Source organism: Grus americana, chromosome 1, assembly GCF_028858705.1.
Source record: "Grus americana isolate bGruAme1 chromosome 1, bGruAme1.mat, whole genome shotgun sequence".
NCBI classification, from domain to species: domain Eukaryota; kingdom Metazoa; phylum Chordata; class Aves; order Gruiformes; family Gruidae; genus Grus; species Grus americana.
Window position 1 is genome coordinate 15,827,195 of NC_072852.1, and position 23,512 is coordinate 15,850,706.

At 41.2% G+C, this 23,512-nt stretch overlaps 1 protein-coding gene across 1 annotated transcript in view; it reads left to right on the forward strand.

Annotated features, from left to right (window-relative positions):
- The first annotated feature begins 11,155 nt into the window (after positions 1–11,155).
- The window catches only part of PRKAR2B (protein kinase cAMP-dependent type II regulatory subunit beta), a 91,046-nt gene continuing 78,689 nt past the window's right edge, over positions 11,156–23,512 (forward strand). Inside the window, exon 1 of the mRNA XM_054812795.1 lies at positions 11,156–11,882. Within this exon, the coding sequence (XP_054668770.1) occupies positions 11,486–11,882 (397 nt within the window). The 5' untranslated portion in view covers positions 11,156–11,485. The remainder of the gene's footprint in view (positions 11,883–23,512) is intronic.

A 23,512-nucleotide genomic window follows, 5' to 3' on the forward strand; every position in this document is an offset into this window, starting at 1 on the left:
AGCCAGTATGCTGCTGTCTGCCTGTCCTAGTCTGCCCTCCCTCCCCATTCCTTTCCTCCTGTCTTGCCATCCAGCTGGACTGATGTCAAGCAGGGAACAGTGCTGCCCACACCAGATATATAACAACACACAGAGGTGCAGGTGGAGAAAAGGTCTGCAAGGAGTCAGCCCTTCCTCCTGGTCTGTTGTGGTACTCCCTTCTCTCTGCATGTGTTGAAAGGGCAAGAAAGGGGCAAGAAATGGTGGGGACTCACAGAGAGCTATCCCACTTCTGGGAGCACACACCAGATTTGCAGATGTGCCTGCTCTGAACCTTCACAGGACAGGTGAGGAGACCAGTGCAATCCCAGCCCATGCTCCTTCCCTCCCACCCCAGCTGCAGTCATGACTGGGCTTCTCCATGTACCTTAATCTATGTGACATTGATTCCATGGGAAGACCATAAAACCAGGTTAGCACTTTGTGGATGAAGGAAAAGATCTCAGCCTGGTGAGTATCACATTGGAAACTGGCCAAGGCAGCAGCGTGGCGCTGATCACACACTGAGAATCTCTCTGTGCTTTCCATAATCATTATGCTATTCTACAATAAGGATAAGACCAGTTGGACCTTGCTTCCAGCTCCCACAGCACAATCTGGCTGCCTAATGTTAGTGAAACAGGATCTTCCTCCTGCATCTTCCTCTTCTATTCCTGTTCAAGGAATCTGTGAAGCATCCATATTGCAGTCTTTCCACCTTGACATTTTTGAGAAGGATAAAAAGCCGAGGACTTTGAAAAATGACTGGTCCTGCCAGGGCTATGGTTGGTCAAGGGGAATTTTCTCACCCAAAGATCCCCACACTTCTGTGCCTGCATTCCTGCTGCGTTCCTTCTTCATCACCTTCAGAAAAAGAACATCAAAACAAGCATCTAATTATTGCAGACCACCAAAGACAGAGAGATGCTCCATGAGTGATTCTTACTTTTCAAAGTGACAATGCTGGGGCAATTTCACTTCCCTTTCTTTCTTAAGGAAAAGGCAGACAGACTATGTTTTGAAGTCTCTGCTAGTATTTCCACCCCAGTGGCCTGTCCTCGGACCCTTTAGAGTGGGGCTACCAGGAGAGATTTGGATCTTTTCAAACACATGTACTCAGGAGAAGGATTTTGAAGCATGCAGATCCATATGGACTTTAGAAGCTGTGCTGTCTGCACAGACCCGTTTGAGTTCAGAGGTCCTAGAATGCCTCAGGCGATTGCTCATGACAATCTATACAAACTGTTTAAAAAAAAAAGACTTGTCTTATTCTCAGAGCCAAGTTTCTTAATAGGCACCATCCTTTGAGGTGTTCAGAGCCCAAAACATAGAAATATCTGACAGGCCAGAGATGTTAACAGGGACAAGCCTACAGCCCTTGCAGCTCTCGATTATACTGATTTTTGTTTTGTTTTGTTTCCTTTCCTTTTGTTTTTTATTTGGGAGGAAGGAAGCATTCTGCAAGGCATGCCTAATGTAGATTTCTCTTGGTCAATTGACTTGGTAGATCATCTTTGAAAATAGTTATTTTGAAGGTTGACTGGAAGGACAGCAGTGTACCTTTCCTTCGTGGGAGTTCTTGGCTTTTCAGGGAAAGATACTTTTTGGTGTAATGAATTCTGTGGAAGAACCTGGCCTGGGAGGCTCCACTCCCATGACACTTCATGGACACCCAGCTCCTCATAGGGGCCAGATTTCAAAATACTTCTCTTTCCTTCATGAGTTATATGGCTTTGGAAGACTGTGAGGTTGTCAGACCTTGAGAGGGCTACTTTTTGCCTGGTGCCTGTGTGAGTTAAAAGACCTAGACAATGGTATCAGTTGAGGAGACTTGCTAAGGAAAAAGAGTGTAACCTTGTGGTGTTGCTTCCTGACTCATTGCCACAGCAATGGACCACAGTTTTGAGATGTAGTCATTAGCTCAGATCCAAGGAGAACCTTCTTGCCTCCCCACATCTTGGTAGTCCATGTGCCTTGCCAGCTGCTACCAAACCCATCTCCTTCTGGTCCAAGTCCCTGTGGGACAAGGAAGCTGTGCCATCATCTAGATGGCAGAAGGATGATGGAGAAATCCACAGGGCAAGGAGAGTACCCTGGGCCTGGATCCTTGCTGTATGTGTTATGAGAGGAAGGGTATAACCCTCTTTGCAAGCATTCAGGCCAAACCTCCAGGGCAAGCTCACGTTTGAGCTACCAGGTATAAATCAAGGCATATAGAAGAAGTAGGAAGAACTACTGACCTAAATATCTGGCCTCAAGACAACTTTTCTTCCTTTTCCTATTTGTTTGAAGGCTTTGCTGGACAATGCTGTGAGAAAAGGGTAGGGCATTTATGCGGGATGTCATGGTGCAGGTTCCATGGTCCACATACTGCAGATGAGTCAGTGTTGGGGCAAGTATTAAAATGTCTTTTACAGAGCACATTGCAAGCAGTTTGGGAGAGGTCTCCAGTGGTGCCCCATTTATGTGCAGACTGGGCATCTCTAGGGTACTTTGTAAAGGACTGTGCTGGAACTGCAACTGGATGGTTTGTTTGGATGTAAGGACATTGTCAGAATGATTTTAACACACAAACAAACCCTTAAAGTAAATGAGAGAAAAAAAAGTCCATCAAGTAAAAGTGATCTTAGGGCAGAAAATGATGCTGACCTGGAAAGCACCATGCAAATTTGGGTGGCTATGTTGACTAAGGACCATGTCTTTCTTTAGGTAAGTTGTCCTTCTGGGACAGGTTCCACAGCCAAATTTGCTCTCTTGTGCAATAGATGCATTATCAGCTTGAACCTCTCCATAGCTCCTTATGCAACTGTTATGTTGTAAATCAGTCTGAAACCTGATGTGTTCTGGCTAGCCCCAGCTCATGGATGGCTCCTACAGATGAATTTGGACAGCCTCCAAATTGTCTTGCAATGTGGGCCCAGAGAGAGGGATTTCAGCAGAACACCAATATCTCCCCAACAACTGCTGGACTCTGTTACGCTCAGCAGAATCTGAACAAAGCAGAGATTCTGCCCCGTTGGCTTCAGACGCAGTTATGTGCACGCAGCCTTTAGGTGGAGTGAGCGTGAATAACGGCAGACCCTGAAAAACAAAGACAAACCAACTGTTACCACCAGTGTGGGAGACTTTTGCTAACTTATATGGCCGCCCTTCCAGCTCCACATACATAACCGTTGTCCTCAGCAAATGGGTTCAGTATGAGTAAGGATTACTTACACGATAAAACATGAAAAAGTGCTGTTGCAGAAGTACTTGAATCTGAAAAAAACACACTTAGAAATAAATAGGGGGCATTGGGAAATCATATTCTGGCAACTGCACAAAGTGTGTGCATTTCCCATAGAATTGAATAAAAATAGATTGTGCCAAAAACAGCGATTAAAAACTCATGGGAATGCATATCTGGCACTGTTTATATTCCACTCCTGGGGCTAAAGTTGGAATATTGAAAGGGTGGTGCAATTATGAATTTTACTTTAAAAATGTAAATATTTCTGTTTCTTCTAAAAGTATAAAACATAATCATATACTTTCTTTGATGATCCATAAGTCTACATTAAATAGCCAGTCTTAACTCACTGCAAGTCAACTAAGTTAAGATATTTATATTGCATTTGTAGAGTGATTAATATGATGCGGTCTTTGGGTTCTGCCAAAATAGAAAAGTAACGTCATATAAAGACATATATGTATGTGTATTTATACATGCACACACATATACTTATATGAGAGAGAGAGAGAAAGACAGTCTTTCCGTTCCAGAATCTGTAAAGGTCATTACACTCAGATTATTTTTTAATCAAATACACATTTACAAATTCTTATAAACAAACCATCCTGAGACAAACTGGAGACTTGGCACTCCAGTGCACAGCTCTGAAGCATCCACATTTGTCCTTTAAGGTCTGCTGGTTTGAATTAAGGTTCTTCTCTCAAACGTAGCTCTTCCAACTACAGGCACATGTCTTCCCTCACAGACTATGCAATACCTGAACCCCTCTTGTCTGACGCCTTTAACATACAAAAGTGTCTGTCATACAGCCCAGTGTATCTACCTACGCAACCCAAGCTGTGTGCAGAGACACTCAAATTGAGAAAGAAACACATCCTTCATTAGGGTCAGAATGGCGCTTTTACTCACTAATGCTATTCTCAGTTTTCACCAGGATGAAAGTCTGCAGGAACATTACCACTGCATTAAGGTTCAAACCCAGGAAAATATTTCAGCTGGTGCTTTTGTGTCCTCTTTAACCAATACTTACGCAGATGCTTTATTCCTCCTGCCAAGAATAAATACTAATTTCTTCAAGAAAATAATGAGTAACAATTAAATCTATCAGAGGGAAAAAAACCCCCAAACCAAAAACCCAACAGTTGATGTCCACCGAAAAAGTTGCCTCTTCCCTAGGAGAAGACATCACTTAGAACCACAGACTCCACAGCCCTGAACCTCTCCTTTGGGAAATCAGCTCCCAGGAAACCTAAGATAATTCTCATAATAGATTTGTTGGGAGGAACATTGGCAGTTAATGAGCAATGCAAGGCATGGAATTGTAGGGTTGTTCTCCATCCAACAGCTGTTTTTACTCCCTTGCTCCCTGTTTTTGCCACACAGTAGATGATCTGAAGATTTCAGATCTAAGCTCAGGACTAGTAAGAGGAGAAGAGTGTGTGCAGGGAGAAATCTCATTTTTCAAAAATCATCTGATTTGCCAGCTCCTTCAAGGAAAATGAAAAGCAAAACTATCCATTCACTATAGCTCTTTTGCATTTAAATAATACCCAAGCATCCACAATGGTGACTGTAGGTTTTTAAAAGCATATTTGTACTATAATTTTCTGAGTATTTCTTCATATTTCATAAGATCTAAGAACTACTGCATCTTTTGGGATATTTGTGTGTTCCTCAAGAGACATGAAAGAGTTCGACTTTCCAAGAGAAGATGTTGAGTCATTTCTGATAATTAAGACCAATACTATTCTTCGCCTTAAAGGGGACAGAAGGAACAACTGGACTATCCAGACTGATATCCTTCATCACTTAGATCATTCAGTATAAGCCTCTTCTACTGAGCATAATAACAACCACTTAGATAAAGGCTGTGAACTCTCCCAGTCTTTTCACCTTGAGGCATTTCCTTCAGCTTATGAATAATTCCTCTGTCTCTTTTCTGCATATCTGCTATTTTTCCATATTCCTTTGAACATATGAACACCAAAACTGTGGGCCATACACTCTTACTGGTCTCAAGAGTGTTTCACAAAGGGAAGATCCCCCATTCCTATTTTTGGTCTCCCTCTTGCAGCAACCAAGAATCTCATTAGTCTCTTTCTCTACAGAATTATAATGGGAATTCAAGTCGAGTTGTTTCTCCATTTTGATCTCTAAACCCTTTCAGAAGCACTGCTTTCCAAGGTAAAGTCCTCTCATTCTATAGAAACATCTTGCACTCTTTCTTCTGAAGACAATGACAATACGTAGCTGTGTAAAGAAAGGTTTTATTTGAATGGACAAGTTATCCAGACCACTCCACGCTTTCCTGAGCTCACTGATACCACTGTTCTGACTGGGGTTTGTGTCATCTGTAAATTATATCAGCAACATTTATACTTGCTCCCAAGTGATTGGAGGAGGTGTTGAATAGAAGGTGTTGAATACTGTAAATTCCTGGGGAACTTCTCCATCTGATGATGATTTTCTGTTGTCAACTGCTTGGAGAGATATCTCTGTTAGCCATTTAACAGGTTGTGTTGACAGTGTACAATGCCATTTTTATAAACAGAGTAGGACATCGTATGAAATAAGTTCCTCAAAATAGCTGAAGTCTACTACCTCTACACTGTCATTTTATCTCATTACTTTTAAAATGAGGTGGTTTACTTTTAATGGCAAATTCAGCACTCACTATATTGATTTTAAAAATTCTAGTCAAATTTTTCTGAAGTTACAGGTGATTGTGAGTGCCCAAATTGAGGCACATAGAGAGGACTGATTTTCTAAGAGAGGGTATCCAGTAGTTTCTGAATATCAAGGACCACAAACAATAGATTTCAATGGAAATCAACAGCTGTTCATTCACTGAATAACAACACCTGTATGCAGAGTTTGCAATAAGTCACAAAGCTCATACTTCCTGGAAAGTCCAGTTTTGGGTTAAGAAGGACCAGGGTGAGTAGAAAAGTAGGGGACTTGAGGTCAGAAGACGTGATACTCTGCAATTCTTCCAATCATATTATCTCAGTAGATGAGGTTGTTTGAAGACTTTGTTTCATGACCAAGGTAAGCCAACCTAAATTTGAATTGCTGCTGAAAGGACAGTCTGATACTACTCCTCCTGAGCTGTTATTTCTGCTCTCCTTTCTCTGTCAGCACGATGATTCATCTCAGCTCTGTCAGGCGTTTAATTTGCCTGACTACATAGCCCTACAAGTGCTAAAAAGGTGATACAAGGGAGAGGAAAGAAACACTTGTTCAAGAGTTAGCAGGGTGCCATTTTGGTGTGAGGAAACTCCTCAAACCTTATATCAGGTTAAACTGATTGTGAATCGGTACTGAAAATGGCAGGGCCTATTTTATTTACAATGCTTCACCACTACGCTGTTTCCGGAGGTGGATTCCTTCCATCCCAAGATTTGACCTTGGCCTTTCTGCTTGCTCAGGGAAAACCTTCTTTGACATAAATAAGAATTTTACTTGAGTATATAAATGGCTACTTGGTTCTTGCCATTCCAGATTTACATTAGGCAGGGGAAGAGTTAAGTGTTTTGAATCCACAGAACAATAAGCACGGGCAGAGCAAAGGGTATGAGATTGAGAACAGGAGATTCAAGTAACGGAAGAGTCACGAGGAATATGTTAAAACTTAATCCATGAATTACAGGCACTAGTTTCTTATATTGTTGACAGAATTGAACATTTTTCTGATAAATAGAAATATTTATTTCTAAATTTGGGCTTGGTAATAGATTTGGTAAAATAATAATAGTGACATATCATTCTAATAAGAAGAACAGAAAAGCAGGAAACTATGGATCTACCCAGCTGCAAATTTTGTTATTGCTGAAAAAAATCTGTGGCTGAATGACTGCCATTAAAAACTGTTAGTAAGATAATTCTGTGAGCAAGATTTGCCCAGTAATACAGAGTGAGCTGAGGGAAAAAAAAAAAAAGTCAATATATGTGACATTTTAAAGGTATTTCGGAAGATAAGAAATTGGTACATGATTATTCCTACGAACTAACTGTGGTTGCTCAAAACTTACAGGCCAGCTATTGCCTGATCAAGAGCCAGCAAGGAAAAACATTGCCATATAGCTAAAGAGATTTTGAAGTAAAAATAAAACAGGAAGGGATTTGCAGGTTGCTTGTCAGCAGCAGCTTTTAATCATGCAGTATGCAAAGTGTGTCTGCATTTAAAATTTCAAAAGCCAGGACAAAAGATTTAAGTTAACACAAACCAAAAACCTTTAAAACACAGGAAATTCAGAGTAACATCTCCCACACCCAAACGTCAGTCTTTTCCTACTACACTGCAACAGGTATAGGGCCAGGTTTTATCCTGTGTTTTCTCCAGTACAATATGAACTCTCTTTCCATCTAGAGCCACTGCTGGGAGTTGCTAGATTGCCAGCTTGGGAGACAGACTACTACAGATGAAGAAATCAGGGTCTCTTTTTTCTGGGCTAGCTGTGCAGCTAGTCCAAGCAGATGGTAATAATAGTCTCTCTTGCCTCCAAGAATGTAACTAAGAGGGGTTTTTAAAAGCCTGTACTCCACTAGTGTGCTTGCTAAGTTACTTTCCACTCAAGAGAAAAGGCTTTACCCAGTCTTACACTCACAATGGTAGTGCACACCTCTGCCCCCTCCATATGTCATATATGGCATTGCAGAGCTTAGCGAGAGTTAATCAGAAGATGGTTGTTTGAGAGAATGTCTTTGGAAGGACTGGAGAAGGATGTTCCTATCAAGCAAAAAGTTGAAAGCTGGCAGAAAAAAGGCTTGTAGTTGGCTGATGGATGGACTTTGTTAGCTCAAGTTTGCTAAATTTACTAAATTTGCATTTAACTTGGTAAAGACAAGGCTTGAAAGTCTGTTGCTCCTTCCTTCTGCACTCTTGTCTGTTGTCCTCTACATGATCAGAAAAGATCTCATTCTCAGATCTCTGGCAGAAGCAGTCCCAACCACTGGCTGAAGTATGCTGTCTGGAATTGTCACGTGGGAGACACAGTGCTTGCTATTTCTCAGCTGCTAGCTGTAATCTCCTAGTTTTTCACAGCCTCGAACCAGGTGAAGGGACAGATTGACATGCAAAGCTGGTAAGCAGTGTGTTATGAAGAGTGCATCTGTTTGCTAGGAGGAAAGGAGACAACACAAGTCTTTACATCATTTTCTCGGTAATTGTGAGGGTAATGTTCTGCCCAATCCCTTTTCAGTACGTAAGTAATTTTGAGTGTTTTATATTCTCTTTCATTTCAAGATAATGTTCACAGCTGAACTAGAATGACACACAAAAATTAGTAGCAACTAATAAAACTCATTGGAGAGGTGTGAACTGATACTTTCATTACCTAACTGTTCACTCTGCTAGACATAACATATTTTGGGACAGCTGTCCTCCTTAAGAGGATTTAAAAGCAATTTAAATGTCAATGCAAGCTCTTGGAACAGAAAGTACCTAAGGAAACTAGATGACACCAACTTGAACTACAAAGTTCACTGCCATCCTTTGAGATACACCAAAACTCAAGATAAGTCTCACTAGATGCAAACATTTTGGGCTATTTTGAATTTTTTAAAAAATAATCATTCTTTAGAGTGCCACCACTTAGGAATCTCTTATTCAAATTATCCCAGTTTTGCATACAAACATCAAAGACTGGCTCTTGAGGATGTCCTCAGAGAAGCAACCTCCTTTCACATCTGGGAGGATGGGAGGTTCTGGCAAGCTAGGGAATTCCTTGATTAGATGGCAAAGGACACTATGCTGCTGGTAAATTACTAGAATAATAGAGTGCCTTGTCTGGCTAAGAGAAAACCTCAGGGATTATAATCCCTTTAGTCCTGGAAGACTCCAGTAAATGAAATATTGTATGCTTACAGAACACCTAGTGCCTGGAAGGCACCAATTACCAACACTTCCTTTCCCGGAGGTTTCCTCAGAGCTTAGGTATCTCTCAACCTAGTCACAAACAGATCAGCCCTCTCAGTGGTGTCAGAGGGTTTTTAAACTCCTAAACTTGTAAATTAGCCAATCTGGCATTTCTAGTTAAATCACCGTCTAGAATGACTAAGGTATGCATCTGTCCATAATGTACAGACATCAGCTCTCCTGCTGCACTTGATTCTTGGCCATTGTAACGTACGTGTCTACATGCTACACCAGCAGTGCTTTTTAAATGCGGCTGCGGTCAGGACATGCCAGCACTGGGGCATGGCATGAAGTGTGGGTGTGCTGGTGAGGCTGTTACGTCCACCCACGGCAATGCAGGAATTTTTAGAGCCCGCTGGTGGAACAATCTTCTGCAGCCCAGAGAGTACTCATGGTCTGCTCCCAGAGGACTTGCCTTGACCTTGAAAATGTTCCTCAGGCTGGACAGTGCTGAACATCAGTGAATTTCACTTCAAGTAAGTACTTCACAACAGATAGCTGTAGGCTCTTCCTGCAGAGAGAAATGAAGCCACAAGACGCTTCTTAAAGGTATTCCGCAACTCCATTGGCAGAGGTGCCTCTTGCCTGCTACAGGGCAGCAATATCACCCACGTGTGCATGGATCACTCCACTAATTTGCCTGGTCTATAGCACTTTGAAGATCCAGCCTGTGAACCCAGCTCCATTTGATAATGCATACACAGGGAGCATTGGGTTCCGCTTGGAAACTAATTCAATTTAAAATGGCTTTGAGATCCAGATCTGCATGAAAAGCATCAGAGGGATTGCTGTATTTTGTTGTCACATTACTTTCTTCAAGACAGGTCTTTCAGTATCTTGCTACTACAAATGCAAATTTTGACTGTTTATCTTATCCTAAGCCTTTGTGAAGTATATTTCAATTCGAGTACTCCTGACTGTTTGGTTGAAATCAATTATCGAATAGCCAAGTAGTCCCAACCTCAGACTTTTTAGCAGTTAAGTTGCTTGGTGCATAAAAAGAAGACTCTAACAGATATTTCTGGAACCCCAAAATGTTGGCAATTACAAATCGGGGGTGATGCAGTTTTCATGCATTTCAAGGATCTCACTTTCAAGAAACATTAAGTAAAGCCTTATGAAAAACATGGCACCCATAATTGCTACTTACTGAAAACATTTAAGCTTCCTGGTGATGACAAGCAGCACCTACTTACCACTGTGCTAAGCAGTCTCTGCAGCATGACTTGGAAGAGTGTCTATGCTGAGCATTGGCACTCAGCGATGTTTAAATTGGACTTCTTTTTTTTTAGCAATTGTTTCTTTCTCCAGCTAAATTTTTCATGGACCTTAGACAACCAGCTGACAAACAGGATGCATTTTTAGCACCACATCACCCCTCATCCTAAATAATATAGATGAATACAAACAGATAGCATATCTATGTATATGAATGCTGTGGGTGGTACATGGCCGTGAAAAAGCACAGCAGTAATTAGCTATGAAATACTACATCCACTGTGGTCCTTTCACTGAGCGGGGACATGTCCGCTCATGAGGAATCCCTGCCGATCACCAGCGCGGATACCTGGATCCCCAGGGGAAAGGCACCCAAAGCCTGGCGGCCCCGGGAGCCACGGGGAGCCGGGGAAACGGGAGGCCGCGGTGCCCGGAGGCGGCGGCCCGGCAGGGCAGTGCCCCGGCAGGGGAAGGGGGCGTGAGGAGAGCCCATCGCGGCGGGGCTATGAGGAGAGCCCAGTGGGAGGCCTCGGAGGGCGGGTCACAGCACCCGGCCAGCTGCGAGGTCTACCTGCCCGCTCCACGAGGGGCTCTCCGCCCCGCCCGGCGTCCGCAGCAGGGCAGGGCGGCCCGGCCCGGGCCGGGCCGGGGCAGGCAGGCGGCCTGCCCGCCCTCCCTCCCTCCAGCGGCGCGGGCGGGGGCGCGCTGCGGGCCGCAGTCCCCGGCGGGAGGTTGTCATGGTTTCCCGGGTCACATGTGTGCGAGGTTCCCCCGGCGCGGGGGGAGGAGGCGGCGGGGGCGGGGAGGCTTCAGTCACGGACGGGGCCGCTGCCGCGGCAAGTGTGGGGTGAAGCGGAGCGAGACGCTGCGGCCGCCGCCGCTGCCAGCGAGCCGCTGCCCCCCGCGCGGATCCGCCCCCCCCCGCTCCCACCTGCGCCGCCGCCGCCCGCCCCTTTCCCATTGCCCACGGGCGATCCGCCGGGCGCGCCTCGTCCCCGGGCTGCGAACCCCCCGGCCGCGGGCTCTTCCCCCTCCTCCTCTCCCCTTCCCCTCTCCCTCCCCCTTCCCAGCCAGGCTGCGCCCCCCCGGCCGGCCCCGGCATGAGCATCTCCATCCCGGCGGGGCTGACGGAGCTGCTGCAGGGCTTCACGGTGGAGGTGCTGCGGAGCCAGCCCGGGGACCTGCTGGAGTTCGCCCTCCAGTACTTCGGGCGCCTCAAGGAGGAGGCGGCGGCGGCAGCGGCGGAGAAGGAGGCTAGCGGCCGCAAAGCGGGCACCCCCGCGCCCGGCCATGACAGGGGCAGCCAGCCGCCGCGCCGGGCCCCCCCCGACGCCCGCGGGGTCAACTTCGCCGAGGAGCCCATGCAGACCGACTCCGAGAGCGGCGAGGACGAAGAGCAGTTCCCGGGTAAGGGCGCCTCGCCTCGCCTAGCCCTGGGTGGAAGGAGCGAGCCGGCCGGGAAGGGCGGGGGCGGCTCCCCCAGCTTCCCGGGCTCAGGTGGGCAGCTGGGGAAGGGAAGGGAGGGGAGGGGAGGGGGGCTCCCGCTTCAGCGGCCTCACGGCTGTGTGAGGGGCGCCCCCAGGGCAGCGGGGGGGAAGGCGGGGGGCGGCGGGGGCCGTGCACAGGCCTCGGAGGTCGTGGGTCGTGTGGGGGTGACTGCGGGGCCGGAGAGCCGGGGACGCGAGGAGCATGTTGGCCTCGGTGACTGGAGCGTGAATGGGAAGAGGCGGCCGCCGCGGTTGCACCGTGGGCAGCTCCCCCCACTTGCGTTGACGCCAAACAACGGAGCCCACGGGAGATTTCCCGTCTCCCGCTGCAAACTTTAACCTCCCGGGCTTTTCCCTTTTGTTCAGCAGTGCTGGATGGTGGGCACACGGTTATCACCAGTCTGCAGCTGTATTGCTTATAGCATATAGGCCTGTAATATTCCTAACAGAAGATCTATATATTTCTTTTTTATAAGAGCATGAGAGCAAATCTACATTTTGTAATTAGTCCAATGGAATGTCTACCTAGAAAACACCTATCATGGGCATGTTACTGTATTTACGCACTTGATTAAACATTTTACATAGATGTACTTATATGTGTTTCAAAAAGTAGAGCACAATTTAAAACCTAATTTCTTCTTGAAAGCCAGGGTGAAGTGTTCTGCCTGGTAGAAGGGCCTATGGAGTAAGCACAGCTGTGAAGACAGCAAAGAAAGTATTCAGTGTCTTTGTGTTTGAGGGTAGCACCTATCTGCAGGCAGCTTATGATCCCTTATCTTTGTGTGGCTGACAGGCTTTATTTAGAGACGATGTCAATCCATCAGCTGGTCTGATTTAGGGGACGAGTAGTAGCTGTCTCTGAAGGATATGTAGCACTTCATCTTTGTGTCGTGAATGGGCTAACCAAAGGGTCAGTCAGTACAGTTAGATGCTGAGAGGTCAGTCAATAAGGTTAGATGGAGAAGAGAAAGCGTCCAAGCATCTTCATCGTTAGCTTAATTTTTTTGAGAACAGCTTGAAATTGAAGTATATCTCATCAGATCATTGAAGCATTCATCCCTCCAGGTCATGCTGGAGGTAGATTTAGTTAGCAGAGTACAGAAGCCAGCTGTTTGCTAGATGAATATCAGTGCAGTTTTTAAAATAATGTCTTATGTGCCTTTTGTCAGGAAAAATATGTAGATGTTTAAGAACTGGGTAAGTTTTCTAAATGCTTTATGTTACACCATAACACAGTCGCCATTCTTTTAATCTGTTCTTTGCAGCTCTACCACGTGTATTTAATGAGAATTTGAATGTCAATCAGGTTCTGCAGATTTATGTGGTAATTTTGAACTCTAATGCTGATTATGTGAGATTAGTAAAAATTTGGAAATTTGCTGTCTTTGAAAACTGAAATGGCGATAATGTGGAAGAACAAAATTATTATCTTAATTCACTAACACTAGACGTTTTCAAACGTCTTATTATAACACTAAACAGACTCAGTGGTGAATGGAGAACTGGAATGTTGTATGGAGAGAAGTGCAGAAATGTAGCTTGATTTATTAGCATGTATGTGTTACATATGTAAAACTTTACAGGGTGTTTTAAGAAGCTTTCTAAGCTTTTCTAATGAATACCTGTAATCAAGATTCTCTTGATATTTTTTTTGTAGTGATCGTGAAGAAGGAAAGCCATTATTGTCAACATTTTCATGAAGGGGCATACTAGAATGACTTGGTTTAACTAATAGATTTATGCATTTGACAAAACCCCTTTAAAATATCACATTTTTAAGCCTAATATATTTTGAAAGTTTAATTCTATTATGGCTTGTAATTTCTGTCAGTTGGAATAATTAATTAAAATGAAAATATTTGTGAAACCATGTAGAAGGTGAATAATAAGTAAGTTATAGTAAATGATTACTAGTGGTGTGCTTGTGTATGTGTGCATTGTGTAGGAGTGTGTATTTTAAATTCAAATTTTATATCTGCCCTGAATCTGTATTCTTTTAAGGTAACATAACAGTGCATCCACTCAGCCTTTTGTTAATAACTGGAGTCATAAAGACTTGTATTCACATCATTGTTTAATAGGTTTAAACACCAATTTAAAAGCATATTTTTGTGCTTTTGCTTGCTGTTACTGTAAGTAGCAATTCTTGAACTTAGGGGGAATTTGTTTTTCTTTTCATTTTTTTCTTTTGCCTTTATGAATAATCAAACTGCTTCTGTGTAGTTGTTTTGTCCTGTTTGTATACTGCTTTCGTACAGGAGAGGAAAACAAATTGGAAAAGTTCGTAAGCAAATGTAAAACAAAAAACCTCTGGGAAGGAGCTCAGAGCTGGTGGTGGTATCTTTTCCTTGTTAAAACAGTACACTTGAAATGTCAAGCTGACAGTATTCCTTAATGAATTCAAACAGGATGTTGTTCAGAGCTCCTTGTAAATGCTATTGTCTCCAACCTTTTTTCCTCCTTTTTTTTTTTTTTTTTGTCCACTAGTACATGTTTCTAAATACCTACAGGCACTACAGTTGAACTCTGTCAGATTAGTTTTGTCCTTGAAATGCATTTTGGAAGGCACATCAGCATTACCCTGTTTCAGAAATGATGAGCTGAGGCATAAACTGTGTTTAAAGGAAAAAAAACCCTAGACTTAGGATTAGGAGTCATATGTGAACCATGAATTAAACTCTATTCGGGTCCTCTGCTGTGGTCAAACATCAGTTGCAGAAATCAAATAAAGGTAAAAGCAGTTACCTTGTCTGGAGGGAGAACTTTGTCGTATTGGTGTCATAGTTCTGAATCGGCACCTGGATTTAAGGTGACCTCTGAAATTACAGTCTTTAGGTTCAGAGCATTTAGACTATCCCCTTCTGAACACACTGCTTAATTTGGGAATGATTGTTAGGTCTCCTAGTTGTCTTTTTTGTGGTTTTTTTTTTTTTTTTTAATATATTAAGTTGTCCTGCACGGGTGTATTAGCGTTAATCAGTGACCACAACTAATTTCTACTAATACTAACGGCAATTACTAAATTGAATAGGACATATACGTAAAAATAAGCTCCTTTTTAGCAAATTCTTCTAACTTTTTGCAGGTTTTAAGTGCATATTAAAATTTATTATACTGTGTCTGCAAAATGCTCAGTAAGTTATTTGTTCTTTTACAAATGACTATGCTTTTCTTTTTACCACTTACATGTTGATGTGCAACTTATTTTGATAACCCATGTCACTTGTAACAGCTGTTTTTTAAATATTTGACATAGCTAAAAATTCTTATTTCATCTAGCCTTAATATGAATTAGTAGAGATATTTTTAGAGGTAACATTGCTGTTCTTTAAACTCAGAAATGCTGTATGTACTGTTTGGCATCACGTAGCCTCTGTTTACTTTGTTTTTCTTTTGTTTTACTTTGGTTTGTTTTGGTGTTTTTTCCTCAGATAGTGATGTATTTTAACAGGAAAATACTACAGCTGTCCCTGTCCTCCCCCGTGTGCTTCTGTTGGTGTGTTGGTTGCTTTGAGTTCCTTCCTTGAAAACTTGAGCTAGAAAAAGCAAGTATATATCTTGGTTTTACCCACTGATTATACTCAATATGAGATCACTGCTTAGGTAAAACATATGTATTCTAGCTGACAATATCAATGTTAAAGGTATGTCCTTATTTTAGTTCCTTTATTCAGTCTGATTGCTTTAGATACATACTGTTCCTACAAATTTTGAAATAATAGGTAAATTGTAGAAACCAGAGCATCGGAGAAAACTTTGCACACAACCACATCCATGGCAGTTTTGTGATGATAAATGGTACTTCATCAGTTCTGTTAACCTTGCTTGTGGCTTTCTTCTTGAAATTCAACAAAACCAGAAAGCACTGAACAGTTCATAACCTTCCTGCAGGTCTGTTGTGCGATGATAATGGGTAGATTAAAGCAGTGGAAGGGGTCAATAAAGAGCAAGGGGGCAATATAAAAATATGTATAGGTTGTAGCAGGCTATCATTAAATCAAGGACCCTATAGAAAGACATGTGAATTTCTTAAAAATGTGTATAGTCGAATTAAAATCTGGGTTATGATGGGTGTGGCTGAAAGCATTACTATCTAATACATGCTTAGCCAACTTTATGATTGAAGTTTTAATAATTTCTGCAGTTACTCATCTGAAATGTGACCATGCAAATAATGCTTTATTTCTTTTTATAAGGACAAACCTATTCAGACTCAGGCTGGAGCAGCCTTACAGCGGATACAGGCGAGTCCCTCGAGAGTGTGTGAGCATGGCATTGTTGGTACACTCCTTGATGTAGTTTTGGGCTATACCTCCTTGTACTTTTCTGGATTGTGTCTGGTGTGGTTCAGAGCATAGTGTGTGTGTGAGACAATTTGGGACAGGAATTTGGGATGCAGACAGCTTCAGGAGGGAAAAGAATTTTAGCCACATGGATGGGTGCCTCGCTGGTTCTCAGGCCACTGGCTGCTCTTATCTAGTAGTATACTCAGTCACAAAACTGCAAAGCTTACAATCCTTGCTGTAAATCTTCACAATAATAGAGATTTTTGAAATAATGGTTTCTGGAATTTTGACAGGAGCAAACAAAAATATTTTCTTTCCGCTAACAGTTATTTTAAGAAGCAAACCTGAGCAAGTTGGAAGTTTAGTCTTTTTTTTCTTTCATTTTTCTTTTTTTCTTTTTTTTTAAATTCCTTAGTCTCACCCCAGTATTTTATTCAGGTTAGGAGAATTGGGGTCCAAAAATTAAGTTTGACAAAATTATAAGCAACTAGAAATGGGAACTTGTAATGGATAGCACTTAGTAGTCTTCATAGTAAGGAATATGATTCCCTCTCAGACATGAATATATTTATGATTGCAGATGAAAAGCATAATTTTGCTATAACCACTTTTTTTAAAAAAAGTATGTATTAAGAATTAGTTGAAATGATAACAGCCTCCACTCAGAAGTATATATGCGTCTCTGCTCAAAACAAAAGCATGCATGAGTGAAGGTGTCTCTGCTGGCTACTATTTTGTTAAAGTTTATGTCTGTACCTTTAAGAGAAACAGGAGAAAATTCCAAAGACCTAAGGACAGAAAAGTAGTAGAATTATGCAAAAAGCATTTGAATTTATATCCAGCTTCTTTTTTGCTAAAGAAACAACTTGAAACTGCTTTTGGCTGACTGGTCAGCTCAGGAAAAAAAAAAAAGAGAACAGCATTAATTCAGGGAGTATAGGAAAACATAAAATTTTGCTGGCCTGAGTTTGTAATGATTGCATTATGAATGATAATGTATAAACAGTGTCAGTACTAACATTTGCAAACCACCAGTCTGTGTCTTGCACGTATCTGGCTTCCCTAAGAATGGTCTATGAGTTTTGTGTCACTTGCTGACTTGGTTCAGTTTCCCAAAGAAACCTTACATTTTTTAAAGTATTGCATTCTGTTCTCTAGTTCTGTCCAGTGAGAACCCTCAGTCTGAGGGAAATGTATCTTAAACAGTCAAATCTCTGCAGACTCATTGGCCTTAGCTGCTCCTGTAAATCTGGAACATATGGTTTGGAAATTGCACATTTAGGTCACAAGGTACAGATTAATCCAGGTACCGGCTGCTGCCCCGCTTCTGGTTTTCCAATATCAAAGATGACCTCTAGATTGGGAAATTTCATTTGTTGGGACTGTGACGAAGGAAACAAGGAGGCAAGGTGGAAGGCAGGACATAGAGGCAGAAAAGGAGTCAGTGTGTGGTAAAGAAAATGCAAAGGTAAAAGCAAGGAGGAGGGACAGAACTGAAGTAAGGGGAGGAAGATAAAAGAATAGAGAGCACAAGAGAGAGTGCGTTAAATTCTCTGCCCTTATTTTCTCTACCCAGATATAACCCTGCTCTCATCATGTATACATCCCAAATTTATGTCCTGAATTTTCTATTGAAGTTCTGTTTGGCTTATAAATGTATTTCAGAAGAGCATAAATGCAAACTTAAACTAAAATTAGTGGTCAATGCATTGTATGAATGTAAACTCGATCATTTGGTGCTGAGAGATCTTTTAAATATTTTGACATGGTAATCTGTCATATTACCATATCTGGAGACTCGTAACACTTATATTCTAATGAGTGTGTATTTTACAAAGTTTTAACTTGAGTTTTTCATGGAGAATCCAGATTGTTCTCAGCCATTTTCAGTTTCAAAAATTACCAGTAGTGGTCATCACCAAGAAAGTCAGTAGGCATGTAGATACAGCTGCAGATGATTTTGGTGCTGATGGAAAAATGAAATCCTGAGTAGTACGTAACAAACTCTTTATGAAATGTCCCTTTTTTTTAGTGCTTAATAAAAATCACGGTGGTTATTTTACCAACTATTATTTTAATAGGAATGCCTTAAAGTCATGCTATAGGAAAACTATTCCCACTCTAGGTTTGAGCTTCAAGTGAGTGTAATTATGGAGAAGTTCTGTGCTTTAAAAAGGTGAGTGATTTTTTTAGAAGTCAATGAAGGAGGGAGAAGGCTTTGAGAAGAAGAGCTGTTTAAAATGGCTCAATATTCTCTGCTGCTGGAATAGGTCTTGATGTACATGAATTAGAAGAAAAAGGTGATCTTAGTGGGGATGATACACTTATCACATAGTCTTTTTTATATTGTAGGTTGTTATATGGATTTGGGTGCATAAAAGCTAAAGTCTGTGTACGTATGAGTTAGTATGTGCTAGATAAATCTGTTAAAAGAAATATGCACATCCGTAGGTAGATATTATTACCATAAACTTCAATTATGGTACTGTTTGAAAGCAGTCTTATGGCAATTCTACAGGAAATATATGCTTTTTTTTCCCCTTTTCTTTGGGACATTGGATGATGACACAGATAACTCTAGATAGCTTCATGTAGAGGCTTTATACTGAAAATATTCCATTCAGGGAACCCTTTCAGGTTAACCCTTTTGCTTGTTGGTGGGAATGATAGCCTGTTTACTTCTTGGAACTGAACAGGATGTTCTTATTGTGAATTTTGATTATGACAAGTAATTGCAAACTTTTTTTTTATTTAATCTTTATAGAATATATTTTTGTTCTGTAGATCAGTTTTCAGTCATAGCAGTAAATAAGATGTTGAAGAGAGTGAAGTTTGGCTTTGAGTGCCCTTTGTTTTCTCTTTATTTTTTACTTTTCTAATTGACTGGTGTTACTACATTTTTCTTTGAAGAAAGGCATCATGTTTGTCAATTCTGTTTTTCATTTAAAAACTCAAAGAGCTGTATTTCAAGTTTTTGTGCATTTGGTGATAAAAATAGTAGAAGTACTCACAAATAATTTCTATTTGCAGTCTTTAGGCAGTGTAATATGTGAATCCAGATCTAAATTGATACAGCGAGTAACCTAGAAGACATACAGTTTTGGGACTACGTCAAAAAGATGATGTTAATCAAATGTCCAGTGCCTTATTCAGCATTTTGAATGATACCATGTCACACAAAAAGATGTGAGATCTGAAATGGAGGGGGGTGTAGGCAGGCAAAGGTATCTGAAGTGCATGGGAGTAAAATGCAGGTTGTAGGCACAAGGTATCCACAGAGTGAACTGAACAACAGCCATATGGCAGTTTGCCATCCTTTCCATAAAAGGCATCCTTTTAGCCTTGCTGCTCAGAAGAGTAATTTACGGACCACGGATAAAATGAGAAAATGATAAGGAATGAAATAATACAAAAAAATCCAGATTTTAATTTAGTCAGCCTTGCCTTATTGTACTATAACACTCTGGATAATGGAAAGTAGAGTGGTAAAAAACATGCTGTAACAACAGAAAGTGTTTTTCACTTATATGTTTGCCTCTTAAATTGCTCTGCTTAATGATATTAATATTAAGAAAAAATCATCAGAGCAAGAATTTGAAGCTGAGAGCTTGAGCAGGTGAAAGCTGATAATGAGAATAGCTTTCTTACACATACTGTTCCAGTTATTTGTCTAAAGTGGTTTTTGTAAAGCTGGGCTAAAAGGGCCAATTAGTAAATATTAGGAAGACTTCCTTAATGGAGGGACTAGAAAATTGCTGTATAAAATAGATTTTGAAAGGAGGAGAAGTAACATGATCTTTCCTGCTCAGAGTTGTTCCAGATATGATCCTGCTTGTATAAAGATCTTTATAACAGCATCAACCTCTTCTGAATCCCTGTGATGCAGATGTAAAATGTGTTTTTATAAATACCGATAGTCTCTTCGTAGTATAACTTTTTAGCAGACGTGTCTATTGTAAAGCATACCAGACAGGAAGAAGAGAAATCCTTGCCCAACACTGGAAAGAAAACATTCCTTGCAAAGCCTCAGTGTAGACTATAAATAAAAGATGTACAGAATCCTCAGTGCTGGGATGGATACAAGCTGGAACCAAGTGTAAACATTTGGACTTACTAGCCTGAGAGCACAGGCTGAAAGGTTTGGTGTGTTTTCCCATTCTGATATTAATGATAGATTTGTAATGCTAGTGTGTAAAATAAAATCCATTGCTGTGAGTTATAAGGCATTTGTAACTGTTGCAGGGTGTGGGTTAACTTGAACTCACGCTGTCCATGACAGCATTGTTGTGGCCTTTTTTTGGATGACCCCACAAATGAGTACATATTGTCGCTACACTGATCTGGTCCTTCTTATTTGTTTCCCATTACTTTCACCACTGAACTTGTTCCCTTTTAGATCCTGTCTCTGAACCTGTAACACTTCTTTTCATCGATGCTTAAGGAACTCCATCATTAGGCCAGTAATTGCCCTTGGTAAAAAGTGCAGACTAATGTCACAAGTCCTTGAAATAGGTGTTGATCAAGAAATTTTTAAGTTCTGCTTTTTAAGGTTTTGCAAATGAATGTCTACAAGCTAGTAAGTATGTTTAAACACTCTTCTTGGATTAACAACGATTAAGAGCTTTAATGACAAAAACTTTGTCTCATGGAGAGCTGGGATTGTCCTGAGATTTCTTGTTCTCTTCCAAAACAATGTTTGTGATACTCATCCCACTACAGTCAGAAACAATTAAGATGTGTACTATAGACATATGTTAAAATTTTCTTAAGGCTTTGAACACAATGTTTTCTACCACTCTAATAAAACCATTTTTTCATCATGAATGAATTTTGAAAAATGGAGGTTCTCAATAATAAACATTATTAAACATTAGAGGGACAGATCCCCCCCCGTTATGCCTAATTTCTATTGAAATTGAGGAGTTAGGATCTGGTACCTTTATAGATATGCTTATTCATGAGTCTTTTTAGTACTAGACCCAGTCATCATTTTATCTTTGAGGGGTTTTTTTTCCTGTTTTTAATGTGTAGTGATTTCTCGTTCTGGCCATTTTGTTCAATACCTTTGAGTAACATTCAGGCATCTTTCTCTAAAAGCCATCTTTTGGCTGGTAATTTATCTGTCTCTATTGGTTTGTAATAAGTACTCAAAATATGAGAAACCCTGATCTAGCCTTCACCACTACATTATTTAAGCATTTGTGAGATATTTTAAATATAGAGTTAACAGCCTTCTTTCTTTCCTGTTGCCTCAACCTACAGGAAATATTATTTAATGGCTAATGCACATATAAAAAATTGGTCTGAAAGTAGATTGATGGTTATTTATTCTTAGATACTACTGACTCAAATTCTTGGTAAGAATTTATCTGCAGTGTTTATCTGCATGTCTCCCTTGCCAATCTGTCAGTTTTGTCCTTCTACTGGAGCGTAGTTGCTGCTGGCAGTTGAGGTGGGAGTAGACGTAGATTAATTTTCATTATCCACCTTGCAAAAAGAAGTAATTTGTTCTTCTGGTTTTGCTTTCTTAGGAACACTAATAAAATGGAATTGCTGTTTGAAGTGCACCCTAGTTTGCTGTCTATCTGGAATATATTGTCATATGAACATGGCCTGTCTGTAATTATTTCAGGTTATGGCCTCAAAAAATTGAAAAAAAAAGAGAAACAATGTCATGCTTTCTCGAAGTCCATCCTTTAAATCATTGCATTCAGCACAGATGTAGGCTTTGGCATGTATAAGGAGATTGGGAAGTCTTGGGAAGTCTCAGTTGAAGAACAGTTTGAGCTTGTGAGAGAAAGGTATGCTTTCCATGCAAACGTTGTAGATGTTTGTCCTCTTTGTTTTTGGGGAGTTTTGGGAGTGTGGCACAGCCTCTAGAGCAAAGTTTCTTAATGTGAACTTGTGTAAATACTGCTAGAAAGACCTGACTTTCATGCTACTGCCAAAACTGGATGTCACTGATCCATTTCCACCCTCCTGGTTATATGGAGCAAAAGAGTAGAGCAATGAGTTGCAACCTACTTCCTCCATCTCAGCTATCTCTTTTTTGCTAAAGGATCTTTCTCATGAACTTCTTTTTCTGAGGGGAGAAAAAAAAAGAAAAAAGAAACAAACAGTAGTAAGAGATAGTAAAAGACAGTAACACCATTTCTGGTTTTCACCTTTTGTTGCTGCTAAGAGTGTATCAAGTGTTTGTTTTTCTTCTTTTGCTTTTTGCAATGTGCAAAATTAAGAAGGTTGCTTGACCTGCTGTTTATACAAAAGCTCAATCAGTAGCTAACATCCATTTCCCTTGTTTTGAGATAAAGGCTTATTTGCAGTTCTGCTTGACAGTAATGGAAGATAAATCACAAAAATGTGTGCAATCGCACTTCTCAGTCGAAAGGAGGCAGGTTGGTATTTACCATTCTAGCATGACACTCGCTGTCTTTATAGCTGTAACACCAGGTAATGGAAGACAATCTGGGAGTGAGTTGAAGCAAGGTGCATGTATAGGCCTTTCAGAAGAGGCAAGTTCTCTTGGATCCAGATCATTGTAGTGATCGTGATATCAGCCTGTACCTAATTGTGTGCTTACTGGAACATACTTTTTTATGTTAGACAAATGTTTTTAAATCAAACTCTGGAAGAATTCTGACACTATAGTATCTGAATCCTTGATGACAGAATCAAAACAAGGCATGCAAATGAGCTTCAGAAAGAAACCTCCTTAGATCCTACAGCTGAAGGAGCCTGTTAGGGCTTCTCCCTAATAAAGCAGGCTATTTATTACCTCTTCTGGCTTGGAGGTGACCATCCCAGGGTCCCTTTTTTGGGGAGCTGCTCCATGGTCCCTCCCAGCGGGCGGGAGCTGTCCAGGCAGGCAGTGCTAGAGGCCCCTGCCGGCCAGCTGGGCACCGGTGGGGTGTCATGCCACTCAGATGGGGAAGTTCAACCATTGAGCAAAATTATTTTTGTTCTTATGTGCCTGGAGTTTTCTGTACTTTCTAAGATGTGGTAGAAGTCAGTACATTGCAATCTGATGTTTCGCCTTCAACATTTATTGCAAGTTCCTCTTCAGTGGAATTTTCTTTTGAAGTTTTGATGTTTTATTTGCTGAAGCTGTTACGCAGTTGCTTGTGAAGAACTCATAAAACTGACTACGCAGCACTGAACATACAAACTGGCATGTACCTCTGTTGTTTCTTTAAATCATAGTGTAAAAATCCTAGTGTGAAGTTATTCCAGCATTCTAGTTGGTTGCTATATGTTCAGTTCAGTTGGGATAAAAACAAAACATGTTTTATGGCCTGAAAGAGCCAGTTGGTGTATGACATGTAGTGTGCGTCATACCCTTGCAACATTTAGT